Here is a 22,297-nt window from a genome sequence, read left to right on the forward strand (position 1 = left end):
AGGACCCTCAGATCCAGGGTTCCTGTTTTGGGGTGGGGTGGGCATATAAGACTGCTTTGTATGAATAAGGTTTCTTGAGTAAAATGTGTTCCTTTTCTTTGTACATGGTAAAATAACCAATATTTGATGGAAAACACATTTCTGCATTTGAATATAGACTTGGAACAAAAAACGGGTTCAGAACAAGCTCGAGGGTTGAAAACACTTGTGTTGGGCAAATAAGACCATTTTTACATGACATGTATTGTTTTGCTTATAACAACCTAAAATAATGAATTAAATGAAAAACATGGGTTTTTACATTGGAATAATGATGCACAACAAAAACATGGGTCAGACCAAGATAATGTGTTGTTAAAAATGCTTCTTTTAGGCAAATAAGACCATTTTTGCATGAAAAAGGTTTCTTGTATGAATTTTTTTTTGCTTACAACAAGCGAAAATACACAATATTTGATGAAAAATACACATTTCTGCATTATAATCATGATTTGCAAAAAAAAAAAAAAAAACAGTAGTCAACCTAATGTGTTCTTTAATGTTTATTTTGGGCAAATAAGACCGTTTTATCATGAATTAGGTTTCTTGTGTAAAATGTATTTATTGCCTATAACAAGCTAAAATACAAATTTCATGAAAAACATGAATTTCTGGAATAAAATCTGATTTAGAACTAAAAACGGAGTCAGAACAAAGCAATTTGTTATCAAATACGCTCGTTTTAGGCAAATTCAACCATTTTTGCGGGAATTAGATTTCTTGTGTAAAATATTTTGTTTTCCCCAGAATAAGCCAAAATACACATTATTTGATGAAAAAATATGCATTTCCGCAAAAGAATCATGATGTAGAACTAAAAACGGAGTCAGAACAACCAGAACAATCAGTCAGTGTTCTTTAAAATGCTTGTTTTTGGCAAATATGACCATTTTTTGCATGAATAAGGTTTCTTGTGTGAAATGTATTGCTTTGCTTTTAACAAGCTAAAATACACAATTTCATGAAAAAAAACGTGTTTCTGCAAGAGAATTATGATTTGGAACGAAAATTGAGGTCAACAACCTAATGTGTTGCTAAAAAATGCTTGTTTTCAGCAAATAAGTCCATTTTTGCATGAATAAGATTTCTTCTATAAAATGTAATGTTTTCCTCAGGACAACTTAAAATACACACTATTGATGAAAAGCATGTGTTTTTGCATTAGAATAATGATATTCAACAACAAAACTCTCAGACAAAGATAATGTGTTGTTAAAAATGCTTGTTTTCGGTAAATAAGGCCGGTTTTGCATGAATAAGGTTTCTTGTGTAAAATATTTTGCTTTGCTTAGAAATAGTTAAAATACACACCATTTGATGAAAATCTCCCGTTTTTGCATTGAAATCGTGATTTTAAACAAAAACCTGATTCAGAACAATCTAATGTGTTGTTAAAAATGTTTGTTTAAGGCAAATAAAAGTTTTTTTTATGAATAAGTATTCTTGTGCAAAATATTTTGCTTTCCTTGGAACGAGCTATAATACACATGTTAATCATACAAGGCTTTTGATTTTGAATACAAGATGATAGTTTATTCAGATTGATTTGATTAACATATACCCCAGTTGGCACTTTACGACTCATTTATTTATCAAAAAATTATGTGAGACTCATCTCATAATACCATTATCTGTCTTAATCTGTAATCGGTTTCTTCCAAAAGTAAACAATATGAATCAACTTCTTCACTCTCTCCTCTTTCAATGTATAGAGAAGTATCCACTATATTACACTTTGGAGTTTCCTTTCGAGCGCTCAGGTCAATCGCGGAGATTGCATAATTTTTTTTAAATGCTACCATATCAAAAATGCATTCTTTATTTCCATTGCTTTCACACACCTTTTGGTTAGACTTGTATGCTTCAGCATAATCATTTTTTCCCTATTCAATTTCCAATCTATCTCATGGATAAAATGTTCCAACCAGAGAAACCCAAAGTTGTTTCACCTAAGCATCATCACTCAACACATTATTCTTATCAGTAGCAGTATCTCCATCTGGTTTCTTAAAAATGAACCGTAGGTATTGTGGCTTTTCTTCGAGAACAGCCAAATTCCATATGTAAGTGGTTTGGTTAACTTTAACATGTTGACCTCTTCTTTTAAGGTATGATACATTTAGTGGTTTCTTTGAGTTAAGTCTTCTATTCAACATCTCTTCTGTTTTAAGATTAGGACTATATTCACTTATATACCACCCAATTTCATCAATTAGAAATTTATTCTGAGCATCAAAAGCATTAGCAATGCCAAAAAGCAATCTATTTTCATTATCTTTGTAGTTGAAATCTAATTTTAAGTCCATACAGAACTTTATCATAATCACAAAATCCAAATATACCTTAAAGGGGAACTGCCACAGTAAAACTATTTTTTGCTTTTGTATTATCATTATACATTGCCTTTCTTTGACTATAACCAGGGTCTGCGTTTGTTTCTCTTGCCATATCAGGAATAAAACCTTCGACAGCCACCTTACCCATTCTATCACAAAACATATATAGTGTAAATTTCATCATTTTAGATGTAGCAGAAATATAATCAACCGCTTCAACTTCTTGTTTTCCAATAAACAAACGAACACTATCAAACATTTTGGAGAAGAAATAATTTACGAGTGAAGTGTTTGTGTTATTCCCAGAATTGGTGAATGTAAGTCTACACAAGAAACTATCAGCTCGATTCAAGTTGGTTTGTTGATTGATTTGTTGATCTTGCATACCCCATGTTCCCCACCCCACCCCTCTCCCTTCCACAGATCTCCTAAAGTCTCTGTTCCCCACTGTTTTGCCCTTCCCACTCCCACTCCTTTTGTCTCATGTCCCCCTTGCTGTGTGTTGTGTGTTACCTCTCGTTCAAGCCTCAACAAGGTATACAAATATATATATATATATATATATATATATATATATATATATATATATATATATACATACATACATACATATATAAAAAAGGTAGGGTGTCCCAAAAAAATATACAACTTTTAAAATGCTTCGTTTGATCCTAAAAAAGCAGTAATATTGTCACTAATGCTTCATTTCTTGTTGCAGAGACCCTGAAGTTTATTTTGATACCAAGCAAGCGCCAGAAAAATGCCAAGACTGACCGTACAACAACGGACGAAAATTGTTGAACAGGTGCAACGTCTTTACTCGAGACATTTCGGTATCCACTTGCGCCATGCACCAAACTTTCGGACAATAAAGTGCACCATCGCAAAGTTTACCAATGTGGGAACCATCTGTGACCTTCACAAGGGTCACAGTGGTCAGAAGGGGACAGGTCGTAGTGAAGAAAATGTGGAAATGGTGAGACAGGCGGTCGTTCAGAGTTTAAAAAAAATCGATTCGACGACTTTCTGCCGAGACAAACATTCATAAGAGCACCGTTCAGAGGATCCTTCGCCAAGACATTCATGCCTTTCCAAACAAAAATCAAGCGGAAACGGTGCTTACTAATCAACAGAAACGCAAACGACTACACTTTGCAAATTGGTTCTCAGGAAAGTTGGAGGAAGATGCAGACTTCCTCAAAAAACTTCACATGACAGCCGAATGCCATGCTCACTTGTCCGGGGAGGTAAACAAGCAAAACTTTCGGTACTGGGGAACTGAAAATCCTGGTAATGCATCAACTGAACTGGTGCCTCAATCTGTTCTCAAAGTCACCATGTGGGTGGTGGTTGGTTGGTATGGGTCATTCCATGTCAAATCATCAAAGAATCTGCCATCATCTCTCAGATTTTTGTAAAACTTTGGGAACCAATTGGGACCCATGAAAAACGGCAAGAACTCAAATATTTTTGCTAACAGCCTCTTAATTAGTGAGATACAGACTAACGAACTTTGAACTAATAAGCAAGACGTCGCAAATTCAAATGGCCATATCTCTAAAAGTATAACACCCAGAGAGCTGGTTTTGGTGTAATTTTAAAGGTATTTTCATGCCCTATGAATTTGTCTGGGCAACATTTTCCTACCTCCAACCACAAAAAAGTTATCACAAAATATAAACTTCAATCCTGAATCCCCAAAAAATGTATCCTTCAAATTTCCTCAAATTCATCCCAGAGGTACCTTATGATGTCAAGAAGCTTCCACATAAGTTTTGTGATGGGCACTCCAATAGTTTCTGAGATATGAGCAATAATGTACACGTACGTATGGCATATAGGTTCGAAAATCAGCATTTGTAATGTATTATACAATCATTCTAACCTAGCCATGACAGGGAACACAGGGAACGACCATCAATTGCTTTGAAGTATCATATACTTTCATTTTCAACTGGGCCTGAGGGGAAGAAACAAGTGCTGCTGTTGCTGCATTGAAGAGGAAATTGAAAGCCTAAGTCAGGTTAGTGAACACTGTGTACTTGAACTCACTTATTGATTCTATAATACATTACAAATGCTGATTTTCGAACCTATATGCCATACGTACATGTACATTATTGCTCATATCTCAGAAACTATTGGAGTGCCCAACACAAAACTTATGTGGAAGCTTCTTGACATCATAAGATACCTCTGGGATGAATTTGAGGAAATTTGAAGGATACATTTTTTGGGGATTCACGATTGAAGTTTATATTTTGTGATAACTTTTTTGTGGTTGGAGGTAGGAAAATGTTGCCCAGAGAAATTCATAGGGCATGAAAATACCTTTAAAATGACACCAAAACCAGCTCTCTAGGTGTTATACTTTTAGAGATATGGCCATTTGAATTCGCGACGTCATGCTAATTAGTCCAAAGTTCGTTAGTCTGTATCTCACTAATTAAGAGGATGCTAGCAAAAATATTTAAGTTCTTGCCGTTTTTCATGGGTCCCAATTGGTTCCCAAAGTTTTACAAAAATCTGAGAGATGACGGCAGATTCTTTGATGATTTGACATGGAATGACCCGTATGGGATAATTGGTCCATACTTCTTTGAAGATGACCAGGGACGCACTTGCACGGTAAACCAGAGGAACTATCGTGAAATGATTCAGGAATTCTATCTTCCTGAGCTACGTACTCAGGCCCGTAGGAGAAACAACCTGATCCAGATGAGAACCCAGTGGTTCCAGCAGGATGGGGCACCGCCCCATACAGCCAGGGAAACAAGGAGTTTTCTCAACCAACATTTTGAGGGCCGCTTTATCTCCCTCTACGAAGACGTTGAGTGGCCACCGTATTCCCCTTACCTTACTCCTCCAGACTTCTTGTGGGGGTATCTCAAGGAGAGGATCTATGGAAACCCTAGGCCTCAGACTCTTGATCAGCTGAAGGAAAACATCCACCAAGAAATCCAGAACATTCCTCAGGAAACGTTTCCCAAAGTGATGGAGAACATGACAATGCATTTGCAGGCAGTGATTGGACAACGTGGAGCCTATGTCGAACATGTGGTCTAAAAGAAAACGACGATTCACGACCAAAATTTAAATTTTGGTGGCAATTTTGAGATTGGTACAATAAACTTCAACCGTTCAGCTTTCTATCCAGCCATATTTCTTTAAAAAAACATATATGTTATGACCATCCTCCTTGCAGATGAAAAGTTGTATATTTTTTTGCGACACCCTATATACATCATTAATCCTTGAAACATGACCCTAATTTTATCAATCGCTTCTGTTGTAAGAAAAGGTGTATTATCACCCTCATACTTGACATTCACTTTTCTTATTAATCTTGTAAAGTGTACATTACACCATTTTTGGTGTAATTTTGAAATAGTTATGTTCCTTTTTATATTTTTTATCATCATTAATTGGAAGATAATTTCAAAACGAGCATAACCCGCGCTTTGTGCGACATGTTGGTGTGGGTGTGTTTGAGAAAGGAACCGATGCAGAGTATCAGTAGTAACTTTACTTTAATGCAGTAAGTGGAATACGATTTCACTGTTTCAGAAGCATTTTATTTACTTTTTTTGTACCATGCACCTCATATGATCTTTGAGATAATGTAAGCCGAATATCACGTTACTCGAGCGCAGAACAAAGTCGAAGATAGCGCGACACGAAACCACAAACTCGGAAATAATATACAAGATATACATTGTTTGTTGGCTTTTGACTGTTTAATCCCACTCTATCACATGCCAGAAAATTCTCAAATTTACCATATGGAGTGTCAGGGAATTCAAGAGGTTAAATATTTTGTATATTGTTTGGATTAAGCATATTTATATAGTGCGTTTTCACTTAAAATAAAATTCATCTTCACTATAATCAGTGCTTTCATATTCATCATCGTCATCTCTAAAACTACTTTAATAACCATCATTTGAACACAAACTCTCAGTCTCATAACTGTCTTCTGTTCCAACAGAAATACTATCATCACTATCATAATCTTCAAAATATTTGGCTGTATAATGACTCATTTATTGAGGAAAAAAAAAATCTTGATTCATAATTTCTTGAAACATAATCTCGAGCTACAGTTTATTGTCATGGAGGTGGTCGGGTTCGAATCCCGCTCCAGTCAGCAGTTGTTGTAGGGGTGCTCGGGTTCGAATCAGACTTCCTAAATTTGTGGTAGCCAGGCGGTTAACACCGACCAACCTCCCGGGATGGTCGAGCGGTCCTTATTCCAAGGAGGCAGACACACTCATTGACATGGATTTCAGCGTGCGCTCAAAGGGTATGGCGGATGGCAACACTGCTGTATGGGGGAAGACGACAGAGCCCAGTGAGGACAGTAGCGGATGGAGAAGGAGTTCTTGGAATGGAACGGAAAGAGGAACGGAAGGACAGAACGAGGGGGTTTGATCCGCGAACCCCACGACAAATACACGAAATGCGGTTTCTTTCGAAGGGAATGCACTTCATGAAACAAATATTTATAAGGACAATAATGAAGATTATAAGGACAATAATGTCACAAATTTAATAAATAACTCCTCTGATCGAGGCCTTGCACACACAGACGCAAGCACAAACAAAGGGTGACAAACAAAAATAAAACCCCCTTATTAAAAATAAACTAGTACTCAGCCTGGCTAAGGGCTGGCCCTCATCGATCTGGTGTTGGGGAACTTTGTCCGGCATTGTGCACTTACAAGCAAAATGGCACCGTTTCTTGTCGAGCCAGGGAGGAAGGCGCCTCCACCATCCACATCCACATGGACACGCGGCAGAATGGCGCTTCACTTGTAGCAGCTTTCCAAATTCTATATGCGCAAATCTGGCCAGCACCTCCTCGATCGGCTCGAGATGTGAACTCCACCCTGCTCGATCTGCTCTCTCTGAAGCCCCCTCGCCAAGCACACACTGCACCTTCAATCCTCCTCTCTTTCTTCTCCTCTGTCTCCTCCACCCCCGCGGCGTGGCCTCCTCACATCCAAACCCGGAAAGGCAGGGCTTCTCCTGTTATTATTGTTTCAGGGACTCGGTCCCTCGCTTACAGTCTGGCTTGGAATATAAAAACATAAGGAAAATCACAGAGGGTAATCACGTACAGGGGAACTTATTTTTACTGCCTAAGCTAATTAACACCGCACCACCCCTCGTGTGGTGACACGTCACACTTAAGCTCACAGATTCCCTGACTTATATACATCAAGGTGCTTCTACCAGTCCACAGACCATGCTACACTATACAATCCTATCTGTATGATTAAATCGGTTCATCTACCCCCACAATCATAACACAGCCCCCTCCCCAGAACCGGAACTCCTGCAACGTTCGATGCAGGCATTACCATTCCGGCCTTAGCACTTACCGACTCACACCTAATTAGGTCATGAAATAAATGAGAAGGCGCTGTGGGAAGCGAGGTTGAAGCTAACTTACTTATTCACCTTAACGTTTTGCACACCTTAAATAAAGCTCAAATATTTGCAAAACTCTTGGTTCCTCACTCCTAACTCCTGGGGTCGGTAGAAAATGTCAGAAAACACACAAAAACCTACTATAATGGCCAAAATCTTAACCATACTTTTTTTTTTTTAACTTTGACGTCTGTACAACCCTCCTTTTCAAGACTGCGTTCATCAGTGGATGCCACAATACCCAATGTGACCTGCGGAGCCGTCCCAATTTGCCTATCCAAATTTCCACGAGCCTGCCTCTCAGGGACAGGTTAGTGATATGGATTTAGTGAACCTTCCTCACCCATTCATACATAAACCCAATATCAATCATTCATTCCAACCCTGCAAGACCATGGCTTAAATGATGGTACATACATGTGTGATCCTCAACTGAGCAGAGGGGAGGTACGACACAACAAAAATGATGGGGCTCTTCCGGTTGTGGTACCCACAGTCCAAAGCAAAGTCACTCGACTTAAGACTTCTTTGCCCTCCCCCCTCCCCCCTTCAACTATTCGGTCCCGAACAGTCAAACAGCTCCTTTGCTGTACGCCCCGTCGGGGAAGGTCTCCACACATCCAGGCTCTCACGACCTCATGTGGGTTGCCAGGGGTCTCTCTACCGCTGGTCGCCAAACCAGACCTCCCCATCCAACAGGTATCCATTTCCAGGCACCACTGGCTGCCAAGGGCAAATTGCCTCGGGGGGGGAGGGGGGGACCACAGTCACCGCTCCACCAGTCACAGATAGAAGATGCAGGGGCTGAAAGATAGATTATACAGCCAGCCCCAGGATAGGCTTGGGGTGCGATGTTAAAAATGACAAAACAACCATTGGTTATCTGGAAAGGCTTTTGATGATAGAGAAGACTAAAAAATGTGGAACATCACAAGTCTGTTCAAAGAGATATGCTAAATCAAACAAGAAATATCTTCCTAACAAAGCTAACCCTAACAAAAAGATAGTTCTTACTGAATGTATTATGATGCTAATAATTTATGTGGATGGGCTATGTCTCAAGCTTTACCTTATGGAAAACTTAAATGGTACACCTTGCTCAAACTGGATCACCTTACCGGATCAGATGCAGCCGAGGGTAACTGCCAAGGATGTACCGACTAGGAAACAGATCGTTGGGGGATAACGTCCCAGCGAGGCTCGGATACGGACCATGCTGGATCAATGAAGGAAAAGACGAAAACAAGTTGGGAACATTTCTCTATAAAGAATTTATTTACAATCAAGCGAGGAAAGGTACGTGGCACAGTGAATGGGGTTTATTATTTTGTACAGCAGAGATTTTGTACATTAAAAAGCTTGAGGCAAGGAATTTGTGGGGTGCGACAAAAGGCAAGCAATTTACAAAAGCAGACACAGGGCAGACTTATCCGGTTGTATCTTCTACAATCTTAATTTAAGCTATGACAGGCACCACATACACACACAGACCGATGAAGATTAGTTAGCCAGAAGGAAGGAGAGCAGAAGAGAACTAACAGCCTCTCAATACCTGGTGCGGTAGGCCAACTGCGCAACCCAATGCACTTGGGGGACGCTCCGCTTCAGCAATCCCACCTTAAGAGTCGGCACGTTATCTCTTGCCTGATCACTTTGCCGTGGTTCGTGGAAACATGTGCTCTGCACTAGTCCAGAGGAACGTCTGTCGCATACCAACCCCGAGTGCAGATGAAGCGACAGGCAAACAACGAGGTGCAGCAAAGAGAGGGCGGAGCAGAGAGGCGGAGCAGTGGGTGCGGCAAACAGGCGGAGACAGTGTGAGGCAGACAGATGAGAGGGAGAGAGAGAGAGCGACAGACAGAGAGAGAGAGAGAGAGCGACAGACAGAGAGAGAGAGAGAGAGCGACAGACAGAGAGAGAGAGAGAGAGCGACAGACAGAGAGAGAGAGAGAGCGACAGACAGAGAGAGAGAGCGACAGACAGAGAGAGAGAGAGCGACAGACAGAGAGAGAGAGAGAGCGACAGACAGAGAGACAGAGAGACAGAGAGACAGAGAGACAGAGAGACAGAGAGACAGAGAGACAGAGAGACAGAGAGAGAGAGAGAGAGAGAGAGAGAGAGAGAGAGAGAGAGAGAGAGAGAGAGAGAGAGAGAGAGAGAGGCAGACAGCTTTGCAATCCGCCTTTTATAAGCCCCAGGCAAAGGGTGGGGCGACGACCCGAAGCGATGTGCCGTCATCCGAATTGTGCCCTTCCATTGGGTCCCGGCCCCACCCTGCCAGGCTCCTGGGGCCAGAAGCAGCCTCATTCGCACATCCTGTGTGACGCAGCCCGGAGCCTTTTCACCGAACTCCCGGGCCATGTTCTGGCGACTGGACAAGGGTTGTGTCGGTCCCGCATGCCCTTCGGGGCATCCTCGGCGAGCTGCGGATGGTGCTGTTAATGTGCTTGGCCTATCCCCGCGCCATGCGGTTCGAGTGCCCTGGGCCACGTAGCATGCTCGTTTGGTGGCAAATTGCATTGATGCGGACATGCGTGGAGACGCGGGGTGATTTTTCCTGTGTGTGGGAGATGTTGGTGGTCGAAGTAGTGCTTCTGGTGAGCAGAGGTTGAGTAAGGTGAGACGTGTTGTAAATCAGCGCACAGATTCAAATGAAAGGGCGCGCCATGCACGTCCTGTACAGTGTAGGTGGAGAGTTTCTCACATTTTCACAGGTGGCCGCCTGGGTGCAGTGCCTGCTTTGATTTATATCATGGATAAAAGGAAAGGGTTGGAATGAAATTCAGGATTGAATGGCAGATAGATACAATTAGACCTCACTGCAAGACCCATACAACGCACTTCGTCCCATTAACCCATTAGACACGAGGGAAGGTTTGACTACACGAACACTAACGAAATAACTGCCTGGGGATCACTGTATGTTGGGTCCCGTTGCCTTAGAGGCATGCAGTTTTGCAGAACCGCAACAATATGATGAAGGAAATTATGTTTTACATCAAAGGAATTTTCGACAATACTTATCTGCTGAGTTAAGAGTAAAGAAAATTCATAGAATTTTAGATTTGAAACAAAGTTATTGATTAAGAAAGTATTGTTATGATTATGGGGGAAGATGGAAGAATCTAATCGGGAATAGCATTGTGTAGAGTTGCTTGGTTCGTGGACGAGTAGAAAGCATTTCGATGTTGTGACTTGGTGGACATGTTGGGTGTGAGAAGGAAGAATTGATTCATTTTTGGTAAAGATCTGGATCCAGATCCGGATCTGATAATTTTTTTTAAGTGATTCTTCACCATTGAGAGATGGGGCCAAAAACGATATAGTTCTGTATAGAATGATATTTCAAAAATGTATGGGGCCCGATGTGTTCTTGTGGATCAGGCATTACGTGGTGGAGGTATGCCATCTACCGAGTGCCCTTCTAGTTTTTCTTGTGGTGATGTTTACCTGTCATTTTTTCTTGAATGGACAATACTACTGCAAAACTGGCGGTGTTGGTTTCCTTCAAGGCAGCTGACCTCGCTATGATTTTTCTGAGTGCTCTGTTGGTTCTATGGTGTTTTGGTCTTTCCCTGAGTGGTATCAATCTCATCTCCTCTTTTGTTGGCCAGCTCTTCCTCCAGTTCATGCTGCTCTTTATTTTCCTCTCCCTCATTCTGCAGTTTTCCCTCCTCCTTCTGCCCATCACTACCCACCCCTCCCGTCATTACCCCCTGCCTCCCCCGTGACTCTGCAGGTGCCTCCTGGTCCATGTGGCGGGTGCGTCCTTTTTCCTACAGTAGGACCGTATCCCCTCCTCCTCACCTCCCCATTGCTGGGTCTGCAGCGCCATGCCGTGTTCCAAGCCCCAGCTTTGCTGCCTCGCCTCTCCCCTTGCCATCACTGTAACCTCCCCACCCTCCATCTGTCCACCTCCTGGTGACTCCTTTACTCCTATTCTCCTCACATCTTCTGACACTTGTCCTCTGGCTCTGTTATCCTTTTATTTGATTTATACATTGGGACTTATATGCCATTGACTCAATCCTCTCAAATTTATAGAATGGGACCGTCTCTCTAGTGTGCGCATGCTAAATAATTTATTGCGCAAACCATGAGGTATGGCAGCACATGATATGCCTTTCCATCTGAAAATGTCATTAAAAAGCTTGAGGAAAATTAGTTTCGCCCAATGACACATCTCAACCCATTACCGGGGAATCAACTCCATTATTGTTAACAGCACAGCTCACACCGGTTTCTGGCTACACAAGCACCAACAGGAAGGAATTCGTCCAAATCTTTGTTTATATACATTAATATACATACTATGCAGTCCCCAATTCCATAAGCATGAAAATGGTACAAATCGATTAAGATACACCAAAGAATTGTGTGTTTGTAGCTTTGTGTCAAATGTTGATCTGGTTTACATTTTCATCTGAGCACTTAGCTTCCAGGTATAAATCCCATGCAAAACACGGGATTTCTCCATTGCCTCCTACCCTTGTAATTCGTGGAAATTCATGTTGTCCTTGTATCTTTGTAATTCCTGGAAAATCTCACTGATGCTTCCTAATGTCCTTGTTCAACACAAGCTGCTAAGATCTTTATTTTTTCAAGACCATGAGCCTCAGATCATTGTTTAAGTGTATTACCATATTATAATATCCATATCATATTGTTTTGCTAAATATTGTAAAATGGCCTACTTTTATATAAGTTGCACAAGATTTTCACATTTTAATTTCTAGTCCCCAAGCCATTGCGAACAGATGGGACAGCCAGCTTAACATTCCCCCCAATGGAAATATGTTAACCTGGATGAAGTTTAATGGTGTGCAAGTACTCGTATATAAAATATGAAATTGCTGATGGGTATGTGTTTTGCCATTGTTATTGTTGGCTTCATAACAAATGGTCTTTGAGTCTAGTTTTGCAGACTACTTGGGGGGGAAAAAAAGTTTTAATATTCCACTACTTGTTTATTTAATTAATTAACAGAGCTGATATGATTCCTAGCTTATTATCCAATCATGCTGCTTGGCATATGGGGCTTCTTATGAACTTTTGCCACTTCCGTTGATCTTCGGCCCACGTTCTGATTTTATTCCAGGCGACCCTCATTCCTTTCATTTCTTCCTCGACCATACGTCACGAGGTCCCTTGGGCATCAAACCCTTCTCTCCCTGTCAGGTGCCCTTGATCCTCCCACATGGAACACATCTCCACCTCTTCATTTTTATCTCTTCTATGATGTTTTACCTCCCTGTTACCACCTTTCAACTTTTCTCATGAGCCATGACAGGCCAGAAGATACTCAATATTTTTTTTTAATCACTGCTAAAGATGAAAGACTCCAGTTTGGAATAACTATTTCTTTAGTGATTTCCCTCCCCCCCTCAAGATACACATTCAAATATAGGACTGACTCCATGTTGCTGTCAAAGATCCTCAGCTTAGTTTTGGTGTTATACTTCTTTGATTTCCAAATTTCCTTGTTTCATGAATGCACCCCTTACCTTTTGGATCCGTTGTAATACATCTGCATCTCCCCCTCCTGTTATGGTAACCATGGACCCCAGATATGTAAACTTGTCAACCTCTCTAATTGGTAAATTATTGCACATAATGTTGGTGTGTGTGTATATGTGGCATGGATAATCATGCTTTCTGTTTTAACTATGTTAATTTTTTGGTGAAGATCTGGATCCGGATCCAAGGACTATAATTTTTAAAGTGATTCTTCACCATTGAGAGATAGGGTAAACAACGATATGTAGCATGATATCTCAAAAAGTTGTAGACGTATTCGAATGAAACTTGGTCGACATATTGGGTGTGTGACAAGGAAGAATCGATTTAATTTTAGTGAAGATCCGAATCTGGATTCAGACACGAGAATTAATTGATTTTATAAGTGATTCTTCACCATTGAGAGATAGGGCCAAAAACGATATAGTACTACATAGCATGATATTTCAATAACGTATTGGGCCCGATATGTTCTCGTGGATCAGGCATTGCGTGGCGGAGGTATGCGCTCTACCGAGTGCCCTTGGAGTTCCCTATGTTTTTATATTTCAAGATCGGCAATAAAGGTGGGGACGCGTCCCTGAAATCGCAACAAACAGGCAGAAAGCCCCACCTTCAAAGGTTGACAACAAGCAGTCACGTCCCCGAAGGACGATTGATGGGTGTGACGTCAGAAACTAGCCGAGCAGGCAGAAGTCTGCCTTCCCATGTTTCGAGGGAGCAGGCCACACCCCGGAGGGGAGGATAAAACAAGACAGAGAAGTGGAGTGATGGAAGGCAGCTTGCGCATTTTGAGAGGATTATAGTGGCGCATTTTGAGAGGCGAAAGAAAGGGAGCGCACAGGAGAGGTTGCACATTTTTAGGAGGAAGAAGGAGTTGGCTTGGCATTCTGGGAGAGCTGTGATCAGAGTGGCGGCACGAGGTGCATTGTTTGCAGAGACGAGAAGGTGCACAAGAATGCACGAGGTGCACGACAATGCCAAACCATTTCCTGTAGGTTTCACCGGGTTAACTTCCAAGCTGATCTAGTTCAATTTTGGGGGTGGGGGAATTCGGGGGTTTCTGGCAGGCACATCCCACCTCTGAAAATGTCTGGCAGTGGCCATTCATGATACCATGGACTCTGCCGTACTTCCTGTAGGTTTTACCGGGTTAACTTAAGAGCTGATTCAGCTCAATTTTGGGAGTGGGGGCATTCGGGGGTTTTTGGCGGGCACACCCCACCACTGAAAATGTCTGGCAGTGGTCATTCATGATATCTGGGACTATGCCGAACATTTTCCAGTAGATTTCCCCGGGTTAACTCACGGCGCTGATTGAGCTCAATTTTGGGGGTGGGGGCATTCGGGGTTTTTTGGCAGGCACACCCCACCATTGAAAATGTCTGGCAGTGGTCATACATGATATTCGGGACCATGCCGAACATTTTCCAGCAGGTTTCATCAGGTTAACTCACGAGCTGATCCAGCTCAATTTTGGGGTTCTGGTTATGTAATCTGGCAGGCGCACCCCACCACTGAAAATGTCTGGCAGTGGTCATACATGATATTTGGGACTATGCCCAACATTTTCAACTAGGTTTCATCAGGTTAACTCACAAAGCTGATCAAGCTCCATTTTTGGGTCCCTTTCTAATGGCCCTTTTGACCACACCCTCACCAGAATGTGCCTGGCAGACATCCTTTTCCTTATATGGACATGCACATGGACCATTGCTATATACATGAAAATTGGTTAACTTTCCAGCTAGGCTGACCCCCCTGGGCCCCCGGTATATTAGTAAAAAATGCTTATCGATAAACGCTGAGGCATTGATTTCTTGGTTTTTCTTTATTCGGAACATATGGTAAGTCTTTGTGAGCATTGTGGAGCTCATTATATTTTTAATCCACTTCAAAGTAATATCCAACTTTTGCTTCATCCAATTCTTTTTAGGTAAAGATAATGATATTTTTAATATCCGTTCATAATTCTTCTCCTGCACCCATTTGAAGCCTCCATATGGTAGAGCTTGAGAGATCATTCATCCATGGAGAGTGTTAGCATCAGAATAAATCAAATAAGAACTATCTTTCAAAGCGTCATAATCAGAGAGATATTATTTGCTTCAACATATCTTTTTGAACAGACTTGTGATATTCCTCCTACTTTAGCTTTCTCTATCATCAACAGCATATCTACATCAGAAATTAATTTGAGAGGTTGTTTAGTCATCTTTAGCATAGCACTCCAAGCTAGACTAGAAGCTGTATAATAATGAACAGGGTTTAATCCATACGAATTCGTATTCTGAAAGACATTTCTGAATGCTTCAAAAACATCGGCTAATAACAAAACATCAGTCTTAAGATACAAGTCATCTTAGGTTTGTTTCCTCTTAATTTAGGAAATTATTTGGGAGATTTGGATATGGTTCAAGACTTGATGCTAACGTGGATAAATAATTTCGCATAAATTTGCTTGAATCGAGAAATCTAATATTAGTTTTTTGAGTTGTTGGGATTGATTTTGTAAATGAGATGTTCTTCTGATCTGTGGTAGGAATAACAGATATGTCCTCAGGTGTCTTCCAAAGTTCGCTTATGAATAAATGTGTCAAAGTTGGCATTGTTGTGAAGAGAGACCAGAATTAAAGTACTGTATGGAGTTTAAAATTGAGATTACAACTTTGATGACCAGGTCCTCTATATTTTCCAGTAAGATGACAATGGTCTCTAACTTTTGGTTGTTTCCTGATTTAATCTTGACAAAGATAACAAATGTTTGAGTTCTTAAACTCTTCTTCCTCATCTTGTGTTAATTTCATTGCTTGACAAGTTCTTTGCATTACTTCTGTTCGTTGAATACAATCTTTTTCTCATCGTTTTACAAACTCTTGAGGGGTATTTTCCACTCTACATTTCTAATTTATTATATTGGTCTCCAACGGATGATTTGAGATAATTACAGAACCCACAAGGAGTATGCTTTTGGTATGGCTTGGTGTACGATTGATTTTAATTTGGAGAAGAGAAGTCTATCTTTTCGAAAACACTTTCAAAATCGGCATACATCATGAATGGATGATTTATGGATTTATTTCTATCATTGAAATCTACCACTGAGCCCACTTTTGGCAAATTGATTACAGTGGATTTGTGGTTTGAACAATACTGTTACGAATCTGGAAACCATGTGCACTCAACATTCAGGTCCCAAAGTTAGTTATGCCGGTAAGTACGTGTGAGACAGGTCCCTTCCTTTTGTCTTGTGGGAGAGTCGAATAAGTGCATTGTGATGTTTATTTTTTTTATAGTTTGGTTATTACATGTCACCACCTGCCCATCACGCTCCATCACCACTGTTGGCTGCTCGTACCTTCACTTGCCGAGAGGGGGGCCACGCGGTCCCAGTCCTCGGCTTCACCACTATCCACCTTCCTCAAACACACGTGGAGGGGAGGGGCGGCTTTCTCCGTGCATCGCCAAAACCCCGCCCAGGAAGGCTGTGCCCGTAGGATCCTAGCCAATTAGAGGCGAACAGCAAGGTGTGCTGTCCAAGGCCCCTCCCCACTGAGGGAGGTCGATAAATTCCAGATCACACTCTGAGGCGTTGTTGGTGGGTTGCACGAGAGTTGAGGGGTTCTTAAGGGTTTTTGCTGTTACGAAGGGGTGGTTACGAGGGGCAATTACGAAGAGTGGTCACAGGAGGTCTACGTTGCTGTACGAAGGGGTTTTTGCTGTCACGAGGGTTGAGCAGAGGGCCATCGAGGCAGCGAACGTGTCTCTGCTGGCCCTCTACAAGGAAGGACAGAGCGACCCTGAGCCCCCCTCCATGGACCCAGATTATTCGCCACCCGGACTCCGCCACGAGCCCCGAGTCCCCCACATGCGATGGTTGATGTAACAAATTCTCCTGTAAGCAGGACAAGAATCACTTGACCATAGGTGATGCTCTACACCCTCACAGATTCCTCGCACAAAGGCCTCCTTGTCCACCCTCAGTGCACGTACAGTTTTACGCCTCAGCTCCCTGAACAGCTCAGCTCTGCCATTCAGCCAGGCCCTGCGACTCTGGTCAATGGTCCCCCGAGTCCCCCGAGTCCCCCACAGATCGGACCAACGACCTTTGTCAGGTGCCGCATCACAGAGCACGCCCTCCCTGTGACAACCAGGAACAAGCCCAACTCTGACCACCATCTCGTCTCACTCATCAGCTGGAGGGTCGAATAAAGAACCTTGGGTTTTCTTTGTGTGTGTGTATGTGTGTGTGTGTGTGTGTGTGTGTGTGTGTGTGTGTGTGTGTGTGTGTGTGTGTGTGTGTGTGTGTGTGTGTGTGTGTGTGTGTGTGTGTGTGTGTGTGTGTGTGTGTGTCCGTCCGAGTGTGTTGGGCCCATCTTTAAGTAGAACTGCATAAGTGTTTTTGCCCATTGTAAATACTTCTTGCATATTCGCGTTAAGTCTTGCTTCTCTTTTCTTTTATTTACTGAAAATAAATTATTAGAAATGTTCCCAGCTCATTTCCATCCTTTCTTTATTTGGTCCAGCATGGTCCGGGTCTGAGTTTAGATGGGGTTTCATCCCCGGTAATCGGTACATCGTAGCCGGAATGTCCTGGGCAGGCCCGCTCGACTGCATCCGAGCCGGAGTTGGTAGGTGAAAGTTGATACTCTACCGTAGCTGGTAGAGTGATCCGGTCCGGACAGACGTTCCGAGGGCGTGAATCCCCGGTAGCCAAGACTGCGTGGTTACTTAGGTTTCTTGGATCTGGACAATTAACCCTCTGTCACACGGTCGAGATATTGGCGTTTCATGGTCGATTAATCGACCCGCCGGCTTCGGAGTTATCCAGAGCGACAGCCTATAAATTCCGGGGAGTCTGGTGGGAGACGGCGTAAACTTCCCCACCTGACGGTCGTTCTCGCCACCGACACCCGGCCCACAACAATACATTGAATGTTGTTCCAATCTTTCTTCTGTGTGAAAGAAGTTGAGTAAAGCCTCTTTGGCACAAAGCCTGACTGCTCGGATAATTCTTCAGAGTGTACGCCACCATTGCCTTGATCAACAGTGCCCAGAGCAAAGACCTTGCCTGACACTGAGAGCAGCATCACCCCTCAGTAGCAGTTGCAGTTCTGGATATCACCCTTCCCTTTCCCGAGAGGGACAACAAGGCCCCTCTTCCAGTCAGTTGGGATGATGCCTGTGTTCCAGGCAGAGCACAGAACTGCATGCAATGACACGAGTACAGAATTTCCACCAGCCTTGACAAGTTCGGTATGGATGCCACAGATCCCAGGAGCTTTACCCATTTTCAACTGGTTCACCACAGCCTGTAGTTCCACAAACAAAGGTGGATCACAGTTGAGTGGACAGTCAGCAACAGGTAGTAACACTCCGAACATGCAACTCAACAGCTCGTGGGTCAGCATGGTACAGACTCTCAAAGTAACCGACCCAGCGGGCCTTCACTTTGGACTCCTCTGTCAAGAGCCCACCACCCTCCGCTCTAACTGCAGTGCACTGAGGGATGGGCTTGAAGGAGCGCAATGCACAAATTCTCCTGTAAGCAGGACAAGAATCACTTGACCATAGGTGATGCTCTACACCCTCACAGATTCCTCGCACAAAGGCCTCCTTGTCCACCCTCAGTGCACGTACAGTTTTACGCCTCAGCTCCCTGAACAGCTCAGCTCTGCCATTCAGCCAGGCCCTGCGACTCTGGTCAATGGTATCCAGTGTCCCTTGAGAGACAAAATTCTTCTTTGCCCTGCGGTGAGTTCCAAGACATCCACCGGCAACATCAAGGACGGTGGTCTTGAAGGCACTCCACAACTCTTCAGGACCTCCCAAAGCAACCAGACCCCCCAAATCCCCACTCAGCCTTTTCGCGAACTCCTCTGCTACCCTCTCGTCCTTGAGCTTGCCAACATCCAGCCTAGGCTGGGGATGGTGCCATTCTCCAGGATTGAAGTTGCAACTTCAGAGTTGCTACAACAAGCGTGTGGTCGGTATTGAGGAACTGAGTACTCCGGAAGACCCTGCAGTTCTGGATCATCCTCCAGCAACCATCATCGAACACATGGTCAATCTCCTTTGCCATACCACCAGCGTTGGCATTCCAAGTCCAGCAATGAGCCTGTGAGTGCTGAAACCATGAACAAGCCACCCTACGTCCACAACTTGCAAAGCCAAGGAACTTTGTGCTATTCTGGTTCACAGTTCCAGACCCATGGGGCCAACACATGTCTCATAACCATCCCCATCAGTGCCAGTCAAGGAAATGAAATCCCCCAAGACGAGAAGAGTATCTCACATGGAATGTGGCATGGAATGCGTCCTTCACGGTGAGATCACTCACCTCAGTCGTAGCATATACAAGACCAGGGAAATGACATCCAAGGAGTGACAAATCCTTCATCTCATAATAAACTCATTGATGGGTGTTACCTCAATTATCACGGGAGTCAGCTTATTGGACACAGCAACAACAACTCCTCGGGCATAGTAACCATCAGAGCAACCAAACCAATAGAAGGTGTTACCACCCACCATGATCTCGCCACAATCCGGTCTCCAGACCTCAGAGAGTGCTGCAATACCGATGTTCAAACACAAGAGCTCAGATGATAACAGAGACAGGTGATCATCCTCTCTTAGGATAGGACATTCCAGGTACCCGAAGAACCGTCTCAGGTTAACCCAAGGACACTGCTGTCTGGTGGACGACACCTCACGACCACACACCACCGTAATCTCACCTAGAGAGTTTACCCCATGCTTTTCCTCCGATCAAAGAATGGGGGCCCCAAAGGCTTTGCCCCAATCCCATCATCTGGTGAGCTGCCTTGCGAAGGGCAGCAGCACAGGAGGTATTCCCACGGAGTGGGTTTTCAGTTTTCTTTGCGTTTATGGGTTTTGCAGAATTAAGTGTTTTACGGTGACCGGAGTGCAAATCTTGCCACCTACCTCCTGAAAAGAAAAAGTAACCAAACTACAGGATGACATCCGCAGACACATTTCGGCACTACATATGGATGTTGGCTCACAAGGAGCTCCTCCGCCCTTTGACAGGTTTTGTTTTTAATACTGCTGGGTGTCCATATCCATAAACCCTCCTCACAAGGAAATCTGGTGGGGGAGACGGTTTAGTCACCGACAACCCGACCATGAAACAGGTTGGTACAGATGGTACAAGTCGTAACCTTAGCAAAAATTTCTAACCAAGTCCACACATAACAAAAACAACTAAAACGGCACTTAGTTGAGCGCATAACTCCACCAGGCTGAACCTTTTACATTTTGTATTTCACTGATAGGCCGGATCTGTATCCAGACCTGAACCAAAATCTAAAGGCCCGGTCACACCTTGACGTTTTAGCCAACGTATGCCGATTTTTGAATTTTTTTTCTAAAACGCTGGCACACGTTGAATACGTTATGGGTAAGTTTTGATAACATTGAGAGCACGCTGGCATACGTCGTAGTACGTTGCCATACGTCGTTGTACGTTGGCTTTAAACGTTGTACTTTTCGGTTGTCCTCAAATTTTTTCATGCTTGAAATTTCACGACGTATGCCGGCGTATGACTCACACGTTCCGCTACGCTGGCCACAAGTTGTAGGCACGGTCTGCGATCATTGACAGACGTCAACACATGCTACGTGTAAGTTAATCATAAGTTGAGACACGCCGAGGTAGTGTTTAGAGTACCCGAAACTTATTTCCTACCTATGATTAACGTGTCGTTTGCACGTTACGCGATCGTTGCCACACGTCGACAGACGTTACTTTTAAGTTACTCATAGGCTGAAAGACGTCGGTATAATGGATCGTCCTTGCGTCAGCGTCCACGGCCACGGCCAGGACACTTATTTGCAGCATTCTTCAAACTTTTCTTCGGCATGACGAGGATGTTCACACTTCGATGTCTAGCTTGGCTATGATTCCAATTGTCCATCGGCAGCGTCTATTTAAAATAGTCGAGTTTGAGCGTTTTAACACGTTCAGAAGAAACGTTTCAAATTTCCAAACCCCAGCGTCAAAAAAAACAAAAAACAAAGGCGAGTGACAGCAATTTAAATCGTTCATTGTAAACAATGAAACTAGCTGAGTGGTACCGTTTAAAAGTCGTTGAGTGTAAAAAAAATCAAATTGTTGAGCGCAAGCGTCTACTTTCAATAGTGGAGATGCAGCCATTTAAATCGTTGAGTGGCAGCCAATGAACCTACCCGTGGACACGCGGACGCAAGGACGATCCATCATAACCCACACCCTCCCCCTCACACCAACCTACTACTGCCAACATGAACAAACTACTACTAATACTAATACTAATACTGATACTGATACTGCTGACATGGACATCGACTCAAAAAGAACTCGAAAACACTGTTGGGTTCCCCTTTAATGAACACCATTTTAATATACCAATTCCCAAAACCGCTGGGAACACATCTTTATATGGCAGTTGTAACCTAGAAACACATTCATTTATTTTTTTTGTCGACCGGAAGACGTCATTGGAATACGTCTACATACGTCGATGTGTGTTGGGACTACGTAAAGAATTGGTTCAAAGCACGTCAAACATAAGTTAGAAATAAGTTTCGCGTAAAAAAGACATTACCGCGACGTGTTTCGACTTATGAGTAGCTTATAAGTAGCCTTTGTGGACGTGTGTAAGCGTCCACATATCGTGTGTAAAACTTATCCCCATCGCATGCGAACGTGTGTCATACGCCGAGTACGTCGTAAAATTTTGAACATGTTCAAAATTTCTTGACGTACTCTACTTACTACGACTTATGATAGCGTATTTAGCGTTCTACTCGCGCATACCAAACTTACCCATACCGTATTCGACGTGCCCCAACGTTTTAGACACACTTTTTGTTACGTCGGCATACGCTGGCAAGATCGCCAAGGTGTGACCGTGATTTTGACCCTTCCATTTCTACGGCAGTTATGATTCGAATCGTTTTGCGTCAGC

General features: G+C 43.0%; 1 protein-coding gene across 1 annotated transcript in view; it reads right to left on the reverse strand.

Moving 5' to 3' along the window:
• Positions 1-8,926: 8,926 nt before the first annotated feature.
• Positions 8,927-22,297, reverse strand: part of TMEM101 (transmembrane protein 101) — a 68,371-nt gene continuing 55,000 nt past the window's right edge. The window contains exon 5 of the mRNA XM_085872277.1: positions 8,927-9,024. Within this exon, the coding sequence (XP_085728403.1) occupies positions 8,931-9,024 (94 nt within the window). The 3' untranslated portion in view covers positions 8,927-8,930. The remainder of the gene's footprint in view (positions 9,025-22,297) is intronic.

Source organism: Eptatretus burgeri, chromosome 3 (genome assembly GCF_056783735.1).
Source record: "Eptatretus burgeri isolate ZD-2024b chromosome 3, Ebu_testis_v1, whole genome shotgun sequence".
Lineage (NCBI taxonomy): Eukaryota > Metazoa > Chordata > Myxini > Myxiniformes > Myxinidae > Eptatretus > Eptatretus burgeri.